We start from the raw sequence: 18,949 nt of genomic DNA, 5'->3' as shown, positions 1-18,949 counted from the left end.
TAATGTTTGATACAAGTAAACAAGCAAATTTATTTTCAGAATAAACGATCTGTCGTTTTTTCTTAACTAGCATTATATATATATTAGGGAAGGTATGGTGATCAGTTAAAAAAAAAAAATAACTTACTCGGTTATCCATAAATCTAGATGTTCCATACCCTAAAGAACTCATTAAGAGTCCCAAAAATCACAAAATTTTTCCGGATTGATGTATGTATGTCGCGCAGTCTTTTTCTCTAAATGTCTTCAGACTGGATGAACCGGTCTCGTTCAAAGTCGGTTTCTAGGTATCTATGTATAATACATTTATCGTGTGAAAATTTGATGCAAATTACAATTGAGGGGGGCAAATTACAAATTACAATTTACGAATTTATAATTTTTCAGTTTTTCGTTAGGGTTTAGAAAAAAATTATTTAGCAAAAACTGTAGCGATTAGGTAGGATATAAACTTTCGGTAAAAAACACTGCAAAATTTTTACCCTGCTCTCCGAAAATTGCAAGTATGTAAATTTAGTTTTTCTTTTAAATATCTCAGTCGAAATTGCAATAGGTTTAAAACAATCTTACGTGGAAACTATTAGTACAAATGCTTATCATACATGTTGATAGTTTTTTTTACCTTACAATATTTGATCCGTAATTTACAAATACTTTTTGATGATTTTAAGCTAAGTTTCAAAATTGCTTAAACGAGGTTGTATTTGTTCTATAATACAACCTAGACATGTAGATTAAATAACATGTCCTGATATATTCATAAGCAACGCTCAGCGTGAACTACTGAAGATAAATTGATAAAAATTTGAATAAACATTCTTCTTACAGTTTGGGTGCACACTAATAAAGGATTTTTTAAATTCGGAATTTAAAGGGTTAAAATGGAGTATCAATGAACTTTACTAGTTTTTTAATTTCTCAGTAACAAATGTAGATACCAACTCGCTTTATGGTGTGTGTAATCTTCATCTGGATATCTAAGAACCAATTAAATTTTTTTTTTAAATTCGACCTTGAAACGGTGAAGAAAGGTAAAAAATGTTGAACAATGATTGCAAATTTTCCCCATTTCCGTCTATTCTAAACGAGATATTCAGTAAATTTGGACTTGAAAATACTCTTCAGATAAACATCTAAATCTATTTTCGGGTTATTTTGAATTTCAATTTTTTATGGGGTGTGACGGTGTACGGTGTGGCGGCTCAACCTACACCGCCACAGCTACTGTTATTGTATGTGTGACGCGACTGGCTGCGCCTACCTCCGGTTACTTGACTAAAAAACATAAAAAAATGAAAAAAATTGATCACGACGGGAAACGTAGATAACCAAATAGAGAGGGCGAAGTCGTGACGGGGATGCTAGTTGCTATATATAGTTGTTTCAAAATCATGAAAATTCATTATCATTATGAAGATAAGATTATTCAAAAATAGGTGTAAGGGAATATCTTAAAATCGTTCCAAAAAGCAGTTGGAAATATCACTTCAGTTTCTAAGTGACGGGAAATTACAGACACTCGCAATTTTTTTTCTTAATTTACTACTTACAATTTTTAAAAATCTTGCAATTTTTAGTAAATTGTGTTATTCTTTGCATTTAATTCTTTCACATTCTTCTTTTCATCGAATTTTATTAATTTACCTTTATTTTGTTTATCATTGTATCCTTTTATACATTTTTTACCTTTCTTACATTTTTAAATTCATTTCTGTTTTTAGTCAAAAACAAAACCACCTGTGGATGCTGACAGTCTTATTATATTGTCCACGGACTGATTATATTAAATTTTCCTTTTAATTCCTTTAATTGCATCTTTGTATATACAAATTAAATTAAAAATAAACGAAGTAAGCTATATTCTTATATATTTTTTCTTTTTTTTTTGTAGCTGGCCTTTACATTATTTCTACTTTTTTTTATAGTTACTTGAAATCTTGTAAAATGTGTCTTTTACATTTCCGGCGAAGATAGATAGAATAGCTATATTAATGGGATAAGTATGATGATCACGTCAAAATGGGGAATCGGATTTTGGTAAATTTTTACGTTTTAGGGTCCAACTAGTTCATCTAAACCAAAAAAGCACGTATGTCTGAGCGGCGTACTTATGTGTGTCGCACTGCTTTTGGCCTTAAATCACAGGATTGTTCTAACCTATTTTTTTTTTTTTTGATTTGGCTCAATTACGTATGGGTCATTGATCATATTAATTTTTTTTTCAGAATACGTTCAGGGTGTGGGGGAAGTCTCTTAAATATCAATTTCGATTTTTTTCAGGGCCACTTTAGAAAAAAACTTTATTAAAGCAAATTTGTTATGTACAATGCACACACGAATAATTCAAAAAATATTTTTTTAAAAATCAACCTTCACCTCTTAAAACTGAAATATTTGGTTTTTGTCCTGTCTCCTTTCGATTAAAATACTTTCCAAAATTTTTTTAAAAGTATATTTTTCATATATAGAGCTATCAAGAAATGTCTACAACTTTTAAAGATTATAGAACGGGACCTATTTAAAATTTCCTTTTTTTATTTAGACTTTTTGAAGAGAATATTAGATTTAGAAAAAGCTTTACTTAAGCAAACCTGTTAATCTTAATCATCTATATATGAATATTTTTGAAAAAAGTTTTCTAAAAATTTATTCCCTCTAAAAAATTTATATTCTATATTCTATTTTTTTTTTTTTTTTTTTTTGCTCTAACTCTTTTAATTTTTGTTATTAATAGCCAGAAAAGTCATGCAATACTTTAGCAACTTTTTTTTTACTTTAATCCTGTTTTTCTTGAAATTTAAAACAAATTCAATCTTATCAAATGTTTATTCGTCGTATTTCTTATAACTGTTAAATTTCACAATTGAATTTCTAAAATAAAAATGGTTCACTAGATTTTTAAAAATGTTTCATATTTTTATTTTTGTATGGAATATTACAGTCTTTCTGATATTTTTAGCACGCGAAAGCTATCTGAACAGAATTATTTGAAAAAAATTTAAAGTATTTCATTAAAAGCAATGCTAAATCATTAAATAAAAATTACTTTAAAAGGATTACTATGTAAGTAGGTGCGGATTGTGCAAGTTACTGACTGACTATGTGTAGAGTAAGCTTTATGAAGTGTTTTTAAACCGTTAAACTATTTGCCCTTTTGCAAGAACGGTTTCACTTTTTTTGATTCCAAGATTAATAAAAAGTAAAGTCACTTATAGGCCGATCGAAATAACTCATTTAGAGGGGAAAACTTGTTACTTGGACTTTTATAAGCGGAAATGGTAAAGGGAATTATATAATAAACGAAAAAAAAAAATGCTCGTGCGAGGATAGTTGAGGGTTGATTTGAGGGGTTGAAAAGGAGTGAAAAATAGTATTATTGCGATTTCCGACAAAAGTTGACGTCAGAAAAATTTGTGGTTATTTAAGACATAGAAAGGTAAAACTTTCACCAGGTTACGTCAAAATTAAATTATTTTTGCGGAAATGAAAAAAAAAGATTTTTTTCGGAAATTTTGAAGTTATGTTAAAAAATGACCTCTACTACAAAAGTTGTAGATTTTTACATGATCTACAACTTTTGTTTTGGAAAATGTTCTTTTTCAACCCCCAACATCCCAAATCACCCCTCCACCACCTCCGCTCAAATATTTATTTTTTTTACGTTTATTATAAGCCCCTTTACCATTTCCACTTATAAAAGTCCAGGTAACAATTTTTTTTTCTGTAAGTGTAATTTGGTTGGACTATTAAATCTCAGGATTGTTCCTGAAAATCCTGGACTACAAATATCTCAGGATATTTGTCTGAAAATTAATTTTAGTTTATTTTTCACTTTACAAAAATAAATTTGAAATTTACGATCATGAGTAACGAGTAAAATTTGTTTAATTTGATGTTAAAATTGTGTTATTAAATTAGCAAATTAATAGAATTCATAAAATAATTAACTTTTTCCATTCCAAATAAACATTTTGAAAATGGTTTCTAAAATTGAAGTGTTATAAAATGTTCTTTCTCTGATATTAGGTAAGCATCGAAGGATACAGTTAGGATCCATACAGTATTATTTCTCTTACTAGTTTGGTAAAATCTAATAAATTTGATCGACTGAAAATTAAATTCGATGTAGTTCGAACTCGATATGAGTACGATGATAACAGTAGTTCGATTTTCTTCACGGGAAAGCCTTTTTCTTTTATTCTGTAATCTGTTTAAGTGTTTCAAAATTTTCTGTTTAAATAATTATAATAGAGCTGCTGTAAATATTGCTGAATTTTTTAGGTTTTAAATAAAGTTTAAAACTTAACCCCTTCTTCAAAAATAAAGTTGAAAATAATTTTTACCCGTAAATCTTTCTTTTTTATTATATTTTGTATCTGAAGAAAAGTAATAATAATAAATAAAAAAATGTTGTAGGTTTAACTCTACGACATTCAAACTTAAGCTAGGTTTTCCTAAAGTATTATAAAATATATTTTAAAGCATATTAAATTATAATATTTTTGGATATTTAAATACAATGAACAATAAAAAAATTATCCCATTTCTCTCTGATGATAATGTTGTGATATTATTGTGATATCACCACAGAATCTTTGGCTTTCCAAAAATTTTGTTAATTTGGTATGTAAAAGTAGTAGAATATTTGACGAATTGTATATTTTTAAAATTTAAATTAGGAGTAGTTTGTTATCTCCCAAAATTTTATAAGAATTAAAATTCTTCCCGTTTTATTAACGCCTGATTTACACATTCTCTTAATGTTGAGGCAATAAAATGTTAAAAGATTAAAAAAAAAAACTGAATTTGTGTCAAACGAATTTTAAGCGGAGATTTATGATCTTGCAGACTGTAAATTTAACCATGATAAATAACATGGCTTATCTTACTCCAGTTGACTAATTGACTTTTGTGGCTGTAATAATTTTTTAACTTATTTTATTTACCACAGAGTTTCTTAATGCTTCATTTTATATAAAACATCCTAGATACCAAATGCATTATTTAAATTCTGGTATTGACAAAGGGTCAATAGTCACGTCAATAGCGTCAATAGCGAAAATAGTCACTTATCCGGCTGAATTTATTTCTCTGGGATCGGTATTTTATTGTACTACAATATATTCAGCTATGCTAAGGGAAAATAACAGGAAACCACTTCACATCATACTTCCTTAGTAAGCTTGATACAAGATACTTGTTATTACTGAAAATAACTTTATTATTTTTAGGAATGACTTTTCTTTCATGTCATTGTGTAAGCGCTGGAAGTTTTGATTTTACTTGCTGCGAACGATTGAATTGCTTTGTTATGGATCATATTTTTGGGCAGAACAAGGGTTTTGGAAAAAGTTTATCGCTAATCCGTGTCAAGAAGTAGGTTTAAAGTAAAGAGTAAATGTCACTTGAAGAAATTCAGAAGGATTTTCTAGTTATTGAACCGGTTGGAAGAATAAATTTTACCGGTTATAGTTAATGAACCGGTTGATGCTGTCAATTTTAATATTTGGATTATGCGATCTAAAAAGTATATTTTAGAATTTTTCTTCGTAAAATATTAGACGAATTATTGATGAATTATTTTTTAAACGAAAAGGGAAAAGGCAGAACCTTGAGGTTTATTTTATTTTTAAATTGTTCTCATTAAATTAAAAGAGAAATATGTCGTATTTTCAAGTTGTTTAAATAGGAGATGGGCAAACGTAATAAGTGTCTGAGGATTTAGAGTTTTATAATGATCTTGAAAGGGTGATGTAAATTTTTGTTAGAAATAAAAATAAAGAAATTACTTGGTAGTATTTTATAAAACAGGGTTTAAATTCCTGATCTGTGATAGTTTTAAGATATAATTTATAAAACTAATTAAGTTAAAATTGCTTTGTATAAAAATGGGTTATTCATGCTATATAATACAAATAAAAGAAAATAATATAAAAAAAACGTTATTTCATATTACCAAACAACTTCTATGTTTTAATTTAAAAAAAAAAACCTTCATGCTAAAAATATACGAATTTATCCTTCATCTTTCTTTTCTTATTTCCTTTTTATGAAATTTAACATCTTTTCTCAACTTCCTGTATTATTAAAGCCTGAAATACGGCTACTTTAACATACTGAAAAAAGGAACAATGTAACAAACTTTATGTTTTGTTTTATATTCAACTTATTTACGTAAAAAGGAAAATATAACAGTAGTAGCAAGTTATAAAACTTTCTCTTTTCTACTAAAAGCAACAAAGTTTTTCCATTACTTTCTTTTTTATATTTAATGTAAGACTTTTTGTAAATATTTAAAAAAAATTATATGTAGGCTAATTATTGTTTCCTCATATAAATATAAAAGCTGGCAAAGTACTGCAGCCCGGTCATCGTCATACAATACATTGCACAGCTTTTTCGAAGCAAAATCTTTCCGGCTTCCCAGGAAAGTCTTTGCAATTCAGTGACTAAAGTCTTATTTTTATTTGCATAATAAACGTGTATATATTAGTAATAAAAAAAAATGTCTGAATATTCAAAATTTTGGAGCCCCGTATCAATGGGACTTTTTTTTATTGATTATAATCATTATCAAAATAAGACTTAAGCATCAAAATTTCCAAATTTCAGATGAAAAAAGTTTATTTTAGGGCTACCTTACTCTGTGGGGACAATTTAGTAAAATATTTTATATAAAAGAAATTTTCCTTGCACAAAAAAAAGATCTTTTAAAAGCATTGAAAAAATAACAAATTAAAAATAAAATATTCGTTTTATGATAGTAACGAAAAGGAGTTAAAGACGCAAAAAAAGAAAATATATGTATATATATATATATATATATATATATATATATATATATATATATTTAGAGGTGGGGAATAAATTTTAAAAATAATTTCTAAAAATATGCATATTAACCTATATACGAATATTTTTAGAAAAACAAGAACATAAACATTTTCAAAAAGGTTTTCTGTGCCCATCATTTTTGATAATTATAGAAATATTTTATATCCTATACAAAAAAAAATTTAAAAAACATTAAAACTGAAGGGAGATTAAAAAAACAAATCCAATTTAACACCAGATTAAGGTTAATAAGATTATTTTAAGACCAGATTTAAAGGGTGATTTTTTTGAAAAAAACTTTTTTGATTTCTTTCATATGTAATTTGCCGAGAAAAGTGTTTTTCTGAAGCGCCTCTGAAGAAAATCGAAATTGTTTTTTTCGCGATATCACCCACCCACTGAACGATTTTGAAAAATAAATATTATGAATCCTCACTTCATGAAATTGTTGACGTTGTGTGACAGTCGCCGCCTTTTAAACTCGATTTCCAAGTAAACATCCCATTGGGAATGAACACCATGTCTCCTGCAGCGTGGATATAATTAACCGATCGCCTTTATTAATCGGCACTTTTACTTCTGCACCATTGTCATCTGATTACGATTTTTTCGTCGAATTGGGCGTTAAAATATAAACGAATACGATACGAGGAATTCTCTTTTCTGCAATCGGTCATTTTTTTAAAATTATTCTATCCTGTTCCACCGGATGTCTTCTTTCCCGATCAAAAGTTAGGATTATCAGTTTTACACAACTTAAACCCTAATTCTTTCAGGATATCTGCTATTGCAGTTCTAGAATCTTTAAATTGAATACTCTTTTGAAGCTCTTATGTTTTGCGTGAAACTGGTCAACTGTTCTTATAACGCGTTGATCAAAGTTGTCTAATGTACCAACTGGTTTTGAAAGTTGTTTATACTTTTTTGGTTGCTGAATAAGCACGACCGTGATTTAGATTTTGCTTTTCTGTTCGGAGTGTTTGAACTTGCGATCTTGAAATCTCACAAGCTGCAGCTGTAGCGGTTTTTTCTTCATATTTTTGAATGTGTATTAAATGTTTGTAATTCTCTAATTTTCCGATGTTTATAGCTTCATTCTTCATAAAATCGCTTACATTCTTAACTATTTCACGAGCTATGGAGCTTTATATTTTTAACCGTGGATTTTAATTCCGCCATTGCAAAAAAAAAATTAAATTAATAAAAACCGCAAAAAACATACGAATTCATTATTACACATAAAACATTAACTAACAGGCCACACATTACAAAAGGAAATAACGATACTATTCGTACCTGGACGTGCCAAGAATTGAACTAAATAAGTTTACTGAGACCGAAAAGTAAACATTACAATTGAATATCAGTCAACAATGGCGATACAAAAATTACTTAGTTATTCTATGAATACGTACAAAATGACTAAGCTATTAATAAATTATAATAATTTGCAGGGTATAGGACCATTACTTAATGATGATGCTTATTACTTACTATAAACATCATCAGCGATACTGATGCCCGTTACAAGTTCATATAAATATGACTCAAATGAAATATTTTGATAACCTTTATTCGTATAAAGTATTCATTCATGATTTTATGATGCGCTTGGTGGTGGTAGTGTAATAATCAATTAATACAAGTATAAAATTTTCGTTTTTGTGTTGTATGCAGTAAGACAAATTTGTAAGTACGCTAAATATTATTAAAGAAATTATTGTCTGAAATTAAACAAAATGATAATAAATTTTAATTGTGGAAAGAATTTTTGCTATTTATGGAAATAGTTAAACACTCTGTGTTGCAGAATTGAATGAGCTTAATGCTACGAGAAAAGAGTATTATAATGCCCTGCACAGCGACTGTCTGCCTCGTGTAAGCAAGCTTTTATTTTCATCGTTTGCTCTGTACGACGGCAGTCGTACAGTCTAACACGTGCGCGTTAGTCATCATGTTTGCGGTACAGAGGAAGGTTCAGTGTGTGTTGTAGTTTGCTATGTCAGTTACGCGTGTTAGGCGTGAATACCGTCTTGTGTACAATGAAGACCCCCACCCCTCAGTGTGAAAATAACATTCTGCAACAAGTTTCTTGCGTAGCCCGAAGAAATCCGTGCGGAAGTGTTCTAGGCAGTCGGGCATTCCTAAAATGTTCAATAAAACACTGTTCACAATGTGTTAAAAAGACGGTTACATTTCACTGCGTATAAAATTCAGGTGTTAAAACACTTTATCCGCAGGACAAAGTGGAACGAATTGATTTTTCTGTAGACATTTTATATGGGTTATAGCAGAGTGATTTTTTAAACAAATTCATTTTCAGTGATGAAGCAACGTTTCATGTTTCTGGAGGAATACACCGGCAAAATGTTCGTATCAAGGGGTACTGAACCTCCACATTCCGTTTTTGAACATCAGCATGACAGTGAAAAATGAATGTGTGGTGCGCTATTGGACGAGACAAAGTTATTGATCCCTTCTTTTTGCTGAAAAAACAATAATGGGAAACATCTTTCTGGATAGGCTAGAAGAATATGCAGCGGGAAAATTCCTTATTCCAGTTAGAAGGAGCTCCTCCAAATTTTGCCGCAATCGTGCAGGATTTTCTTAACGAAACATTTCCTCAGAGATGGGTGGGACGAGAAGGATGGATCGCCCGACCCTCACGGTCTGTAGACCTTACCTTCGTGGATTTTTATTTTTGGAGTTATGTAAAAGCACAAGTGTATTCTGTTCAAGTTCGAAATCTGGATCCTTTAAAAGAAAGGATCATGAAGCTTTTCTTCTATCACGTTGGATGTTTTCTGCCGTGTATGGAAAGAGAGTGAATATTGTCTTGACGTCTGTAGGGTGATTAAGGGAGCACACATCGAAATCTACTGAATAGATAAGAAACTTGGAGAGCTTCTCTTTCATTTAACGTATAGTTCATCTCTCTCTATAATGCTCTGTTTCGAAGTTATAACCATTTAAAACCCCATCATTATTTTACAGACACTATACTACTATTATTATCATTAAATATGAAATACAAAAAATAATAATGCATGTCGTACTAAAAAAACTTAACGTTATGATTAAAGATAGATGTTTAATGTATCTTAGCTGTACAATATTCAGTTCTTTCCAACGATAAATTAATAGATCATTCTTTCTTTTAACTCACATCATTTTCGTTTTTCTTTTGTTTATTTTCATTCCGAACTTTTTACCTTCTTTTACAATAAGTGCAATTTCTCCACTGATTCCGCTAACCCGGTCGTCTTCATACTTAATTCTGTTTTTTTCTTTAATTGTAGTTATTACGATGTAGAAACTTGGCAAGCTCGAATGGGAATTCAAAAGTAGTTAAAAGAAACCTCCATTATTGTATTATTTATAGCAATTTCAAATTACGCCATCATCACAAGGACTGCATCTAAAATGGTTAACACAATATTAGGACTACGAGAGTTCATCTGATTGTGTGAACTATTAAGAATCTATATGCAGAATAGATGCTAGGTATTAGACCGTGATTCCTTACATCCAAATATAATTAAAAATTAACTGCCTCAACGAAAACGAGTGGTCCTATTAACCTATGACAAGTCATTGTCATTTTAACCTTATTTTAGGTTTTTTTTTTCCATAAACGGTCTGTGGAATTTATTTATGTATTGTTCCGTCTAAATGAAAATAAGTATTATCAAACGATAAATATTGAAATAATCACGTTTATATCACCCTTATTCTCTGGCCTGTAATGAAATTTGATGTCATATCACGCAGTAAAGTTTTCGATTTATAGTTAGTTACTTCTTACTGTTAATTATTATGATGCGTAGTTATCGATATATGATTAGAAATATTTATTTTTTTGTGAAGTTCGGAGTGTAGACTTGTATTGTCCTGGAATAAGTTACAAAGCGATTCGATATACCTATATATTTTCTAGACAGCATACTGGAGCTGTTCAAGGTGTTTTCTCATTCTTCACTTTGTCTTCTTTTTTAAACTTACTATACAAACAAAGAATTTCGCTTAGTTAATATTTTATTTACACGGGATAAAAAAAATACAACTTTTTTTATCTTGCTGTGCAATCAAAAGATATCTTCATCTGATCGGTCTTTGATAAATGTTAATTATGTGGCGGAAGTTGGATGAGAAAAGACGTTTACGTGACATCTGCCGGTATTTTAAAGAAAAAGGAAATGTATATGCATAATATGAAACACCAACAATAGAAGGTTTATTTTTTTTTATCTACTTTATAAACGTGTTAAATATTCATATTTAATTCGATAAAAAGTTATTTATTATTTTATTTGTTTGAGTTTTATTCGTTCAAAAAGTATTTACCAAAAGGAAAATGTTCTATTCCAGGCTTTTTTTTTTAATTTTGATGTGCTGAACGTCCCTGAATCTGAAAAAGAGATAATATCGGCCCTTCTGTTTGTGTCTGTACTTGATTGTACTATTTTCAAAAGTAGAACTTTCTAATCTTAACTTAAATTTAAGATAAAATTATTCTTAAAAATATTTACAGAGTAACTTTTTATATGCCCTTTACAACGCCTAAAAAAAAATTTGTTCGTTTTTTGGTTCCTTGATATTGTAATAATTGTACTTATTATATATTATTATAATTGTAACTATTTTGCTATGCGATTCAGGATTTTTTTTGTAGAACTCCTTGCATTAGGATGTTAAAACCTTTCTAACATTAAAAAAAAATATGTGTGAATTCGTCAACTGGAATACTACTTTTTATTTTGTAAATTTCTTGAGCTAGAATTTATTAAAGACATCACATATTTTTTTCCGTGGTAAGAATTTAATTAAATCTTAAAACAAGTATAATAACAACTAGAAATAATTACATAAATTTCTGAATTGTCTGAGTTTATTATTAGGAAGAGAAATCTTTCATTGTAAATAAATTTAATATAATTTTTTAAGCATGGCACAGTTGGCTTATAATATTATTTATATATAAATAAAATGAAATTCAACCTTATCAACAATTCGTCCGCGTTCTCTTTTCTAGCACTTTCGATCATTCGACCATCCTCAGTCCGCGATCTCTTTTTTAAGTGCTAGGAAAGAAACGCGGACGAATAGTTACTAAGATAGAATTTAATGTAATTTATATATAATTATAATTAAATTAAATTATATTATTATAATTAAATTAATATCAGTAAAACGTTTTCCAAAACTTGTAAAATACTTTTATTTTGGTAGTCATATTGATAAAAAAGGAGAGATCAAAATCAGGCAGGTAGAAACAAGGATACCTTTCATTCAGAAAGTCAACCTATCAAATATAGGTTTTAGAAACAATCTAAACGAAAAGAAATTTGTGATAGAATGTTATAAAAAGTGGAACTAGGATGGGGCACCATTTTTACAAATATTTAGCTTTAGCTAATTTGATTAATAGAGGGACATTTAGAGGGTTTGCTAAATGTAAAGATAAATATTGACATATATAGAACTGATAATTGAGAATATAGGATGTAGTAATGTTTTGTGATTAAAACACTACAATAGAACAGGAAGGAAAGGCGAATAGCATAAAACCAGTAAATGATTGAAAAACCTTCCCTGTTAAAAGCCAAGATTATTACTTAAAATTTATTTGTATGCGATTACATACATAAGGAAAATATGCGCTAAAAGCATTTATATAAATAACCGTTCTATTTTTTTTCTATTTTGCAAATTAATTTAGAATGTTAAAGCTAATAACTTTAAATTAAAAAATATCTATATAACATCTAACAGGATTAGAGATAATAAACCAATTGAATCTTTACATAAAAGAATGAAAAATTAAAAAAAAAACAAAACGTGTATTTAGGTTTGATTATAAAAATGAAAATTAGATCAGAATATTTTGGGCACAGAAAATATTTAATGGATAAAAAACGGTATTGTGCTGTAAGATAGATTTGAAAAATCCTATGAAGTTTTACATCGGGGGTCTACTTCTATATATTTGTAAAACTTTGACACTAAGAGAAAGGAAAAAATAAAGGTTAAAAACGTTAAAAATGTGGGCATAGAGAAAATTAGATGAGCAAAGTGAAATAATAAGGAAGGTAAACAAGAATAAAAATTAATCAGTATAATCCGGAATTAGGAAAGTTAATTGGCTGGGACGTATCACGGGAGGAAAAGGATTGATTAAAACAATGCTAGAAGGATCAGTTGAAGAAGAGACCGGAGGAAAAGTGTAAAGAATATTGAGGATTTAAAAGGAAATGGTAGGTATCAAGAACTTGGAAGTTTAGTTGAAATTAGAGAAGAATGAAGATAGTCGTCTATAAGAGACTTGCTTCATTTCATTGATAACTTAGGATGATGACATTTAAAAGACATAATTTGTAATCCGTAGGCATCCTCACGCAAAGTGATCGTTGGAAATTGGAATACCTTAGTTGTAAAACATATAAAAATAATATTATCCCACATTACAAATAATTAATTTATATAATATGAGTAATTAGAAAAAATTGAATGTAATTTAATACTAATAAGCTGTATAAATACTAATATAGTAAAATTAAACTTTTAAAATTTATTAATGATTATTATTTGATTTACCTCCATGTTATATTTGTATGATGCCATTTTTGACCCTGAATTGTATATCTTTTTCTTCTTTTATTGCGCTGTATTTGCATATCGGCTACACCACACCTGGCTTTACCTAACAGTCTTACAGTCTCTTTGTCCATTATACCTGTTGCAGGTATATTAGCAAAAGCCTGAAAAAAAAAATCATTAAAGGTTACAAAAAACTGTAAAAAAACTTTGCGCGGAACTGCGCAAGAAGACTGAATTTTCGTTAATTTAATTTGGTTTAATATATTTTTTTTAATCTGGTTTAATATCGCTACCGCAGATAAAGAAACGTCAACGTTCCAACGCAGCGTCATAACGAATGACGCTTCTAACTTGCCCCGCTCAAATTTTTTCGACTCAACCAATCTTCATCAAATTTTCACATGCACAACTTCAGATACACTTCTACAGCATATATATAAATTTCAATGAAATTAATTTAGTAATTTTGGAGATATTTGAACAACAAAACCTTATACATAGATCCTCCCCCCCCCGTCATCATCCGATTGAAAATAATACTGACTTTTCTTTGAAAGATCAGTAAAAATTAATTGTTTTAGCTTTATTTCTAAATACGTAATTTTTAATATTGAATTAAACATGTAAAGTTTTGGTCCCCAGGCTTTTTAAAACCGGCTGCGATTTTATAAGGTAAACTTAAAGAATTAAAAACGATGCAGGAATTTAAGTAATCCTCTAAAATTAAACTTTGTACAATCAGTTCTTTTTCAATAATTCGTATTTTCAATGTAGAGATCTCATTCAGAAATATTTAGAAAAGTGGGATAGAATTCTTGTTCTTGTCGGTAACTGTCCTATAGTGCTAGATACTAATGTAAATGCTAAGTCACTTCTTTGTCATAGTGAAGACACAGATGATAGTGGTGAATTAGTTGAAGGCTTTGTTGTGCAGTTTGAATTAGTCTTTATTGTTTTCGGTGAGTTACCAACTTTTACCGGAATGGTAGATAGAAGGAGATTGTTTTCTGGAACGAATATTGATATTATTGTTTGCAGGAAAATTCCTGGTAGGGTTTATGCTTGTTTTGTCGTTGATGATTGTTCTAATAGTCATCGATTAATTATCTTTGAGTCGGTTAGGGAGTTGAGAGACGCTAATAGATGCACAGTCCCTGTTCAGCAGGGGCGCTTCCTGAACAGGAAGGCGGACTGGGCTGAACTTGTTAATATTTTCTCCGATAGACTCCGTGTCTTAGACTGAAGATGATATACAGCTGGACTACCTGGCAGAAAGATTTTCTCCGGTTTCATCATTGCCGTTGAGAATTCAATTCCCCGCAATTCGGATCGAGAGAGAATTTCCCCCTGGTGGACTAGGCAGTTGTCTTTGTTGAAATAGTCCGTGAACCGTCTCAGGAGAGTGATCCTGATCGGCGAACTGATTTGGTAGATGACTATCGAAGGCAGAGGCCTGAATATTTTCTTTTGGTTAGGATATCAAAAAGGGATTCTTGGCGTTCTTTTGTTAGAGAGTAAGGAAATAAGAATATCTCGGCTGTTTTCTATGAAGTCCTACGGTATAAGCGTAAGAAAAATATTCTTTTGCCGGCTCTCTCGATCAAGCAGGGTGTTATTTCTAATAAAGTTGAGATTTTAAATATTCTATTGAATAATTCATTGTGATGATATTGTGACTATGAAACTTCATATCATCTTAGAGTCAGAGAGGAAATTGCTGCTTTTCGCTCTGATGTTTTATCTGTGGATATTACAGAGGCAGAGGTATATCAGGTAATATTCGTATTACTGACAGATTGAATTCTAAAAAGTTGTTGATGGGTGATCAGTATAGTTTTTGACCAGGGAGGGATACGGAAAATGCTATTCTTAAGGTTATGATCATTGTTTCCTCTAGTGAGTGTGAGTATGTCTTAGGTATCTTTTTCGGTACACGATTTATTTAATAATTTGTGGCTGCCCTTTGCCCTGTTTCAGTTGCAGAAGCGTGATTGTACGCAGAATGAGTTGAATGTGCTATATAATTATTTCAACAATCGAGACGGCGTTTAAAGTAGGAAAAACGCTATCTAAGGTTACCCGCAGGGTAGTGTTTTAGGTCCCCTGCTCTGGGTTGTTGAATTCGATTCTTTGATACGGTTAGGTTGCCCATTGGTTAACGCGTCATGAACGAAGAACGAATTCAGAGTCTCGAGGAATGAGATCGAAGGGCAGCTCGGCTTGCTAGATACTCTAGTTGTGGAGTTTGCAACATAAGATGGTGTTTAACTCGGAGAAAAGAACGATGTTGTTCCTCAAGGGCAGACTAGCTGTTACACGACGACCTCGTGTATCAATGGTAGATCATCGAATTAGGTATGCCCCGCTGCAAAAGTATCTAGGTGTTATCTTTGATGAGAATCTTCGATTCAAGGAGCACTCTCAATATGCTGCAAAAAAGACTTGTTCTGCCTCCTTAGGTGTGAGCAGTTTACCCCGATTGACAGCTTAATTTCAGAACTGTGCGTGTTCTATATAAATGTGTATGCGAAACTATAATGCTGTATGCTGCACCTGTCTGGGCTCATCGGATAAGGTACAAATATTATAGAAATATTTTGTTGATAGCCTAGAATCCGCTGTTGTTAGCTGCAATTGATGCCTACAGGGCTGTCCCTCGAGAGGCGGTCCTTGTTATTTCTAGTATTAAGTCCATCGATATCCTTGCGACTGTAGGCCAATTATGAAATGATGCCAAGGAGATAGGCCTACTGTAAAGAAAAGCGGGAGCGCGTTCTCATATGCAACCACTTTATAATTAGAGCGCGCCCCACGCTTTTCTTTTTAGTCATGCAGATAGAAAAATCTTTTTAAAGTAATGTTCTTGAAAAAAAAAAAATTATTTACTTTTTAGTATGAGTTGTTTTCTTGTGTTTTTGTCAAGAAAAGCATGTTTTTAAAAATTTTTTTAAATTTCTTGATCTTCATTTTCTTTCTTTTCTTGGTATTTTTGACGGGCTTTCTCTAACCGTCTCTTTCTCTCAGTCGCTGTCTGTTTCTTCATCGGCGTAGAATTTTGCTTCTTCCCTTTCTTACATGCTTGTCAAGATTCGGTGTCTTTCGACACTTTTAAAATAATTTCTGAGGAATTACATTATTCCACTTTTTGTTCATGAACTGAGTTTTTACAAATCGTATTTGAACATTTTAAATTCTCTTGTTATAAAATCTCTTCGTAAAGAGCTAATTTTACCATTATTATTTTTATTTGAATAAGTATTTAAACTTACAAGTACGTTTTTACTTTTAATTGTTTTAATTCTTTAGCAAACAAAAAACATATTTATGTACAGTTTTATTCTACGCTATAACCTGGAGAATTAGTTTCCATTATTATAAATGATACCAATTATTTATAACTAAATCAGATGATTAGCGTTCGTAAATTTTAGTTGGTAAATTTACGCTAGCTATATTAACATTCGCTTCAATAGCCAACTGATTTACTCGTAATGAATCGACAGTCAAAATCAATCAGATGGATAGTTACATCTTATCGATTCTGCTCCCTTCTTCGAGATGTTCCCCTTGTACCTCCGAAAAATTATATATGAATGTTCTGTATAGTAAATATAGAAGTATATGAAATTAACAATGGAATATTGTATTGTCACCCGACTTACATCGCTGTGTAGAATTTCACCGTTGTGTGACCTTGGAAAATTAATTTAATTAAGATTGCAGGATTTGAGGATACGGTTAAACCATTAAGTTGAAAAAGAAGCGTGTAAAAATGAGAGAACTGCTACATCGACGTAATTTATTTCTATTCTGTTATTATTTTTAATTTAATTTTTCTTACTGCTAAAATATTTAAATTACTAAAAATTTATTCCTTATTAAATACATGAATTATTTGATTTAATGTTTTCTGTACCGATCTTTTGAAATCTTCATCATAGTTTATGTGTTTTTTAATAATATTTTTAATTGTAGTTATTTATTTTTTATTAGTTGAATGTTTTATTACTATAATACGTAATTGTTTTAGCGTTTATTATTAAATGTTTACAATTGATATCGTTTATAAATAAAGGTTTTATTGTTAATGAAAACAAAAGACGTTTTTATGAAATATCGTTTAGTTTCTCTTAGTTTTTAAAAGAACAGTTTTGCAATCACATAATATTGGAATATAAGCGATCTATTATAAACACGCGCTCACACACGCGCTCACACACACACACACACACACACACACACACACACACACACACACACACATATATATATATATATATATTTATTTATTTATTACTATTATTAAGATGTAATACATATCCTTTGATTTTCTTACATATTTATGTAATTTTTATTGTTTTAATTATTTTTTTTAAATGTTTTAATTGGCTCTTATTAAGATCTATTACGTATAGTTTAAATAAGTAAAATGAACTTTGAATTCATAATTGTTTACAATCTCTAACAAAAAAATTTCAGTGGAAGTGAGTGAGTCTGTTTTGAATTAAATATATAAAAGCGAGTTGAAGTGATCCTGTGATTTTATAAAAAGACGTGTTAAACCATCTGGGTAATTGGAGTACTTATTAAAAAAATAAAAAGGTACACTATAAAATATAAAAATATAACAAAATGTGTTTATAACGGTTTATATTTGTTTTTTCGGTGCAAAACAAGTGGGAAAAGAGTCGCTACCATATAGATCTAGATTAGAATATGATGATGTTAAATGATCTCACGATTTATTCACCGCATGTCTGGACGTCTCGTCAGTTTTTTCTGTGAGAAAGATTAGAAAAATTATCAGAATAAGAATTATGTGATATACAGCATTATTTTATTTTTATTTTATTTTTTGAAGATCATGTTAATTAAATAACCGGTCGTACTGAATAAAAAAAATGTAAAAAATCAAATATCTGTGTAATATTGTTGTAAAATATTACATAATTAATTGGTGAAGTAGTCTCATTCAGTTAATCCTGGATTTGAGTACCAGCAAAAGTCAATAATAATGATGACGGGCAATGCTAGTATATATATATATATATATATATATATATATATATAAAATTAAAGGAATAACAAATTGTATTTATTCGATCAAAACATTCAACATATTTATTTATTGTTCTACGAACAGATTATAAATTACGTTAAAATTAAAAGACAAAGTATTGTGATATTTTATTTCTAACGAGATGATAATCATTGTTGGTACACCATTGTCAGATTCAAATAAACATGTTTAGTTATTAAACTACCGGTTTGCTAATTTAATACTTATGTTCCCGCATGTCCGCTATACATATTTTATATATTTTCAATCTACACAATATTAAGGGCGTTTATACTAAGCAACAAGTTTTAAAACATTTATTCTTAAAGAAGGTTTAAAATTTCTGACTAAAATGAGTATTGTTTTAAAAGGTGTTTCGTGTTTTAAAACGTGTTTCACACGTTATCCATCCAGTTTCGGTGAAGATCAAAGAAATTTAAAAAAAAAAATAAGTTTTAT

At 29.8% G+C, this 18,949-nt stretch overlaps 1 protein-coding gene across 2 annotated transcripts in view; it reads right to left on the bottom strand.

Annotated features, from left to right (window-relative positions):
- Window positions 1–18,949, bottom strand: part of LOC142323723 (matrix metalloproteinase-2-like) — a 691,023-nt gene that overhangs the window by 277,511 nt on the left and 394,563 nt on the right. For both annotated transcript variants that reach the window (XM_075363878.1, XM_075363879.1), the window contains exon 3: window positions 13,429–13,592. In XM_075363878.1, the coding sequence (XP_075219993.1) occupies window positions 13,429–13,592 (164 nt within the window). The remainder of the gene's footprint in view (window positions 1–13,428; window positions 13,593–18,949) is intronic.

The sequence above is a fragment of the Lycorma delicatula genome, chromosome 4 (assembly GCF_047948215.1).
Source record: "Lycorma delicatula isolate Av1 chromosome 4, ASM4794821v1, whole genome shotgun sequence".
Classification (NCBI taxonomy): domain Eukaryota; kingdom Metazoa; phylum Arthropoda; class Insecta; order Hemiptera; family Fulgoridae; genus Lycorma; species Lycorma delicatula.
Note: the sequence above shows the minus strand (reverse complement) of the source record. Positions and strands in the feature narration are given on the sequence as shown.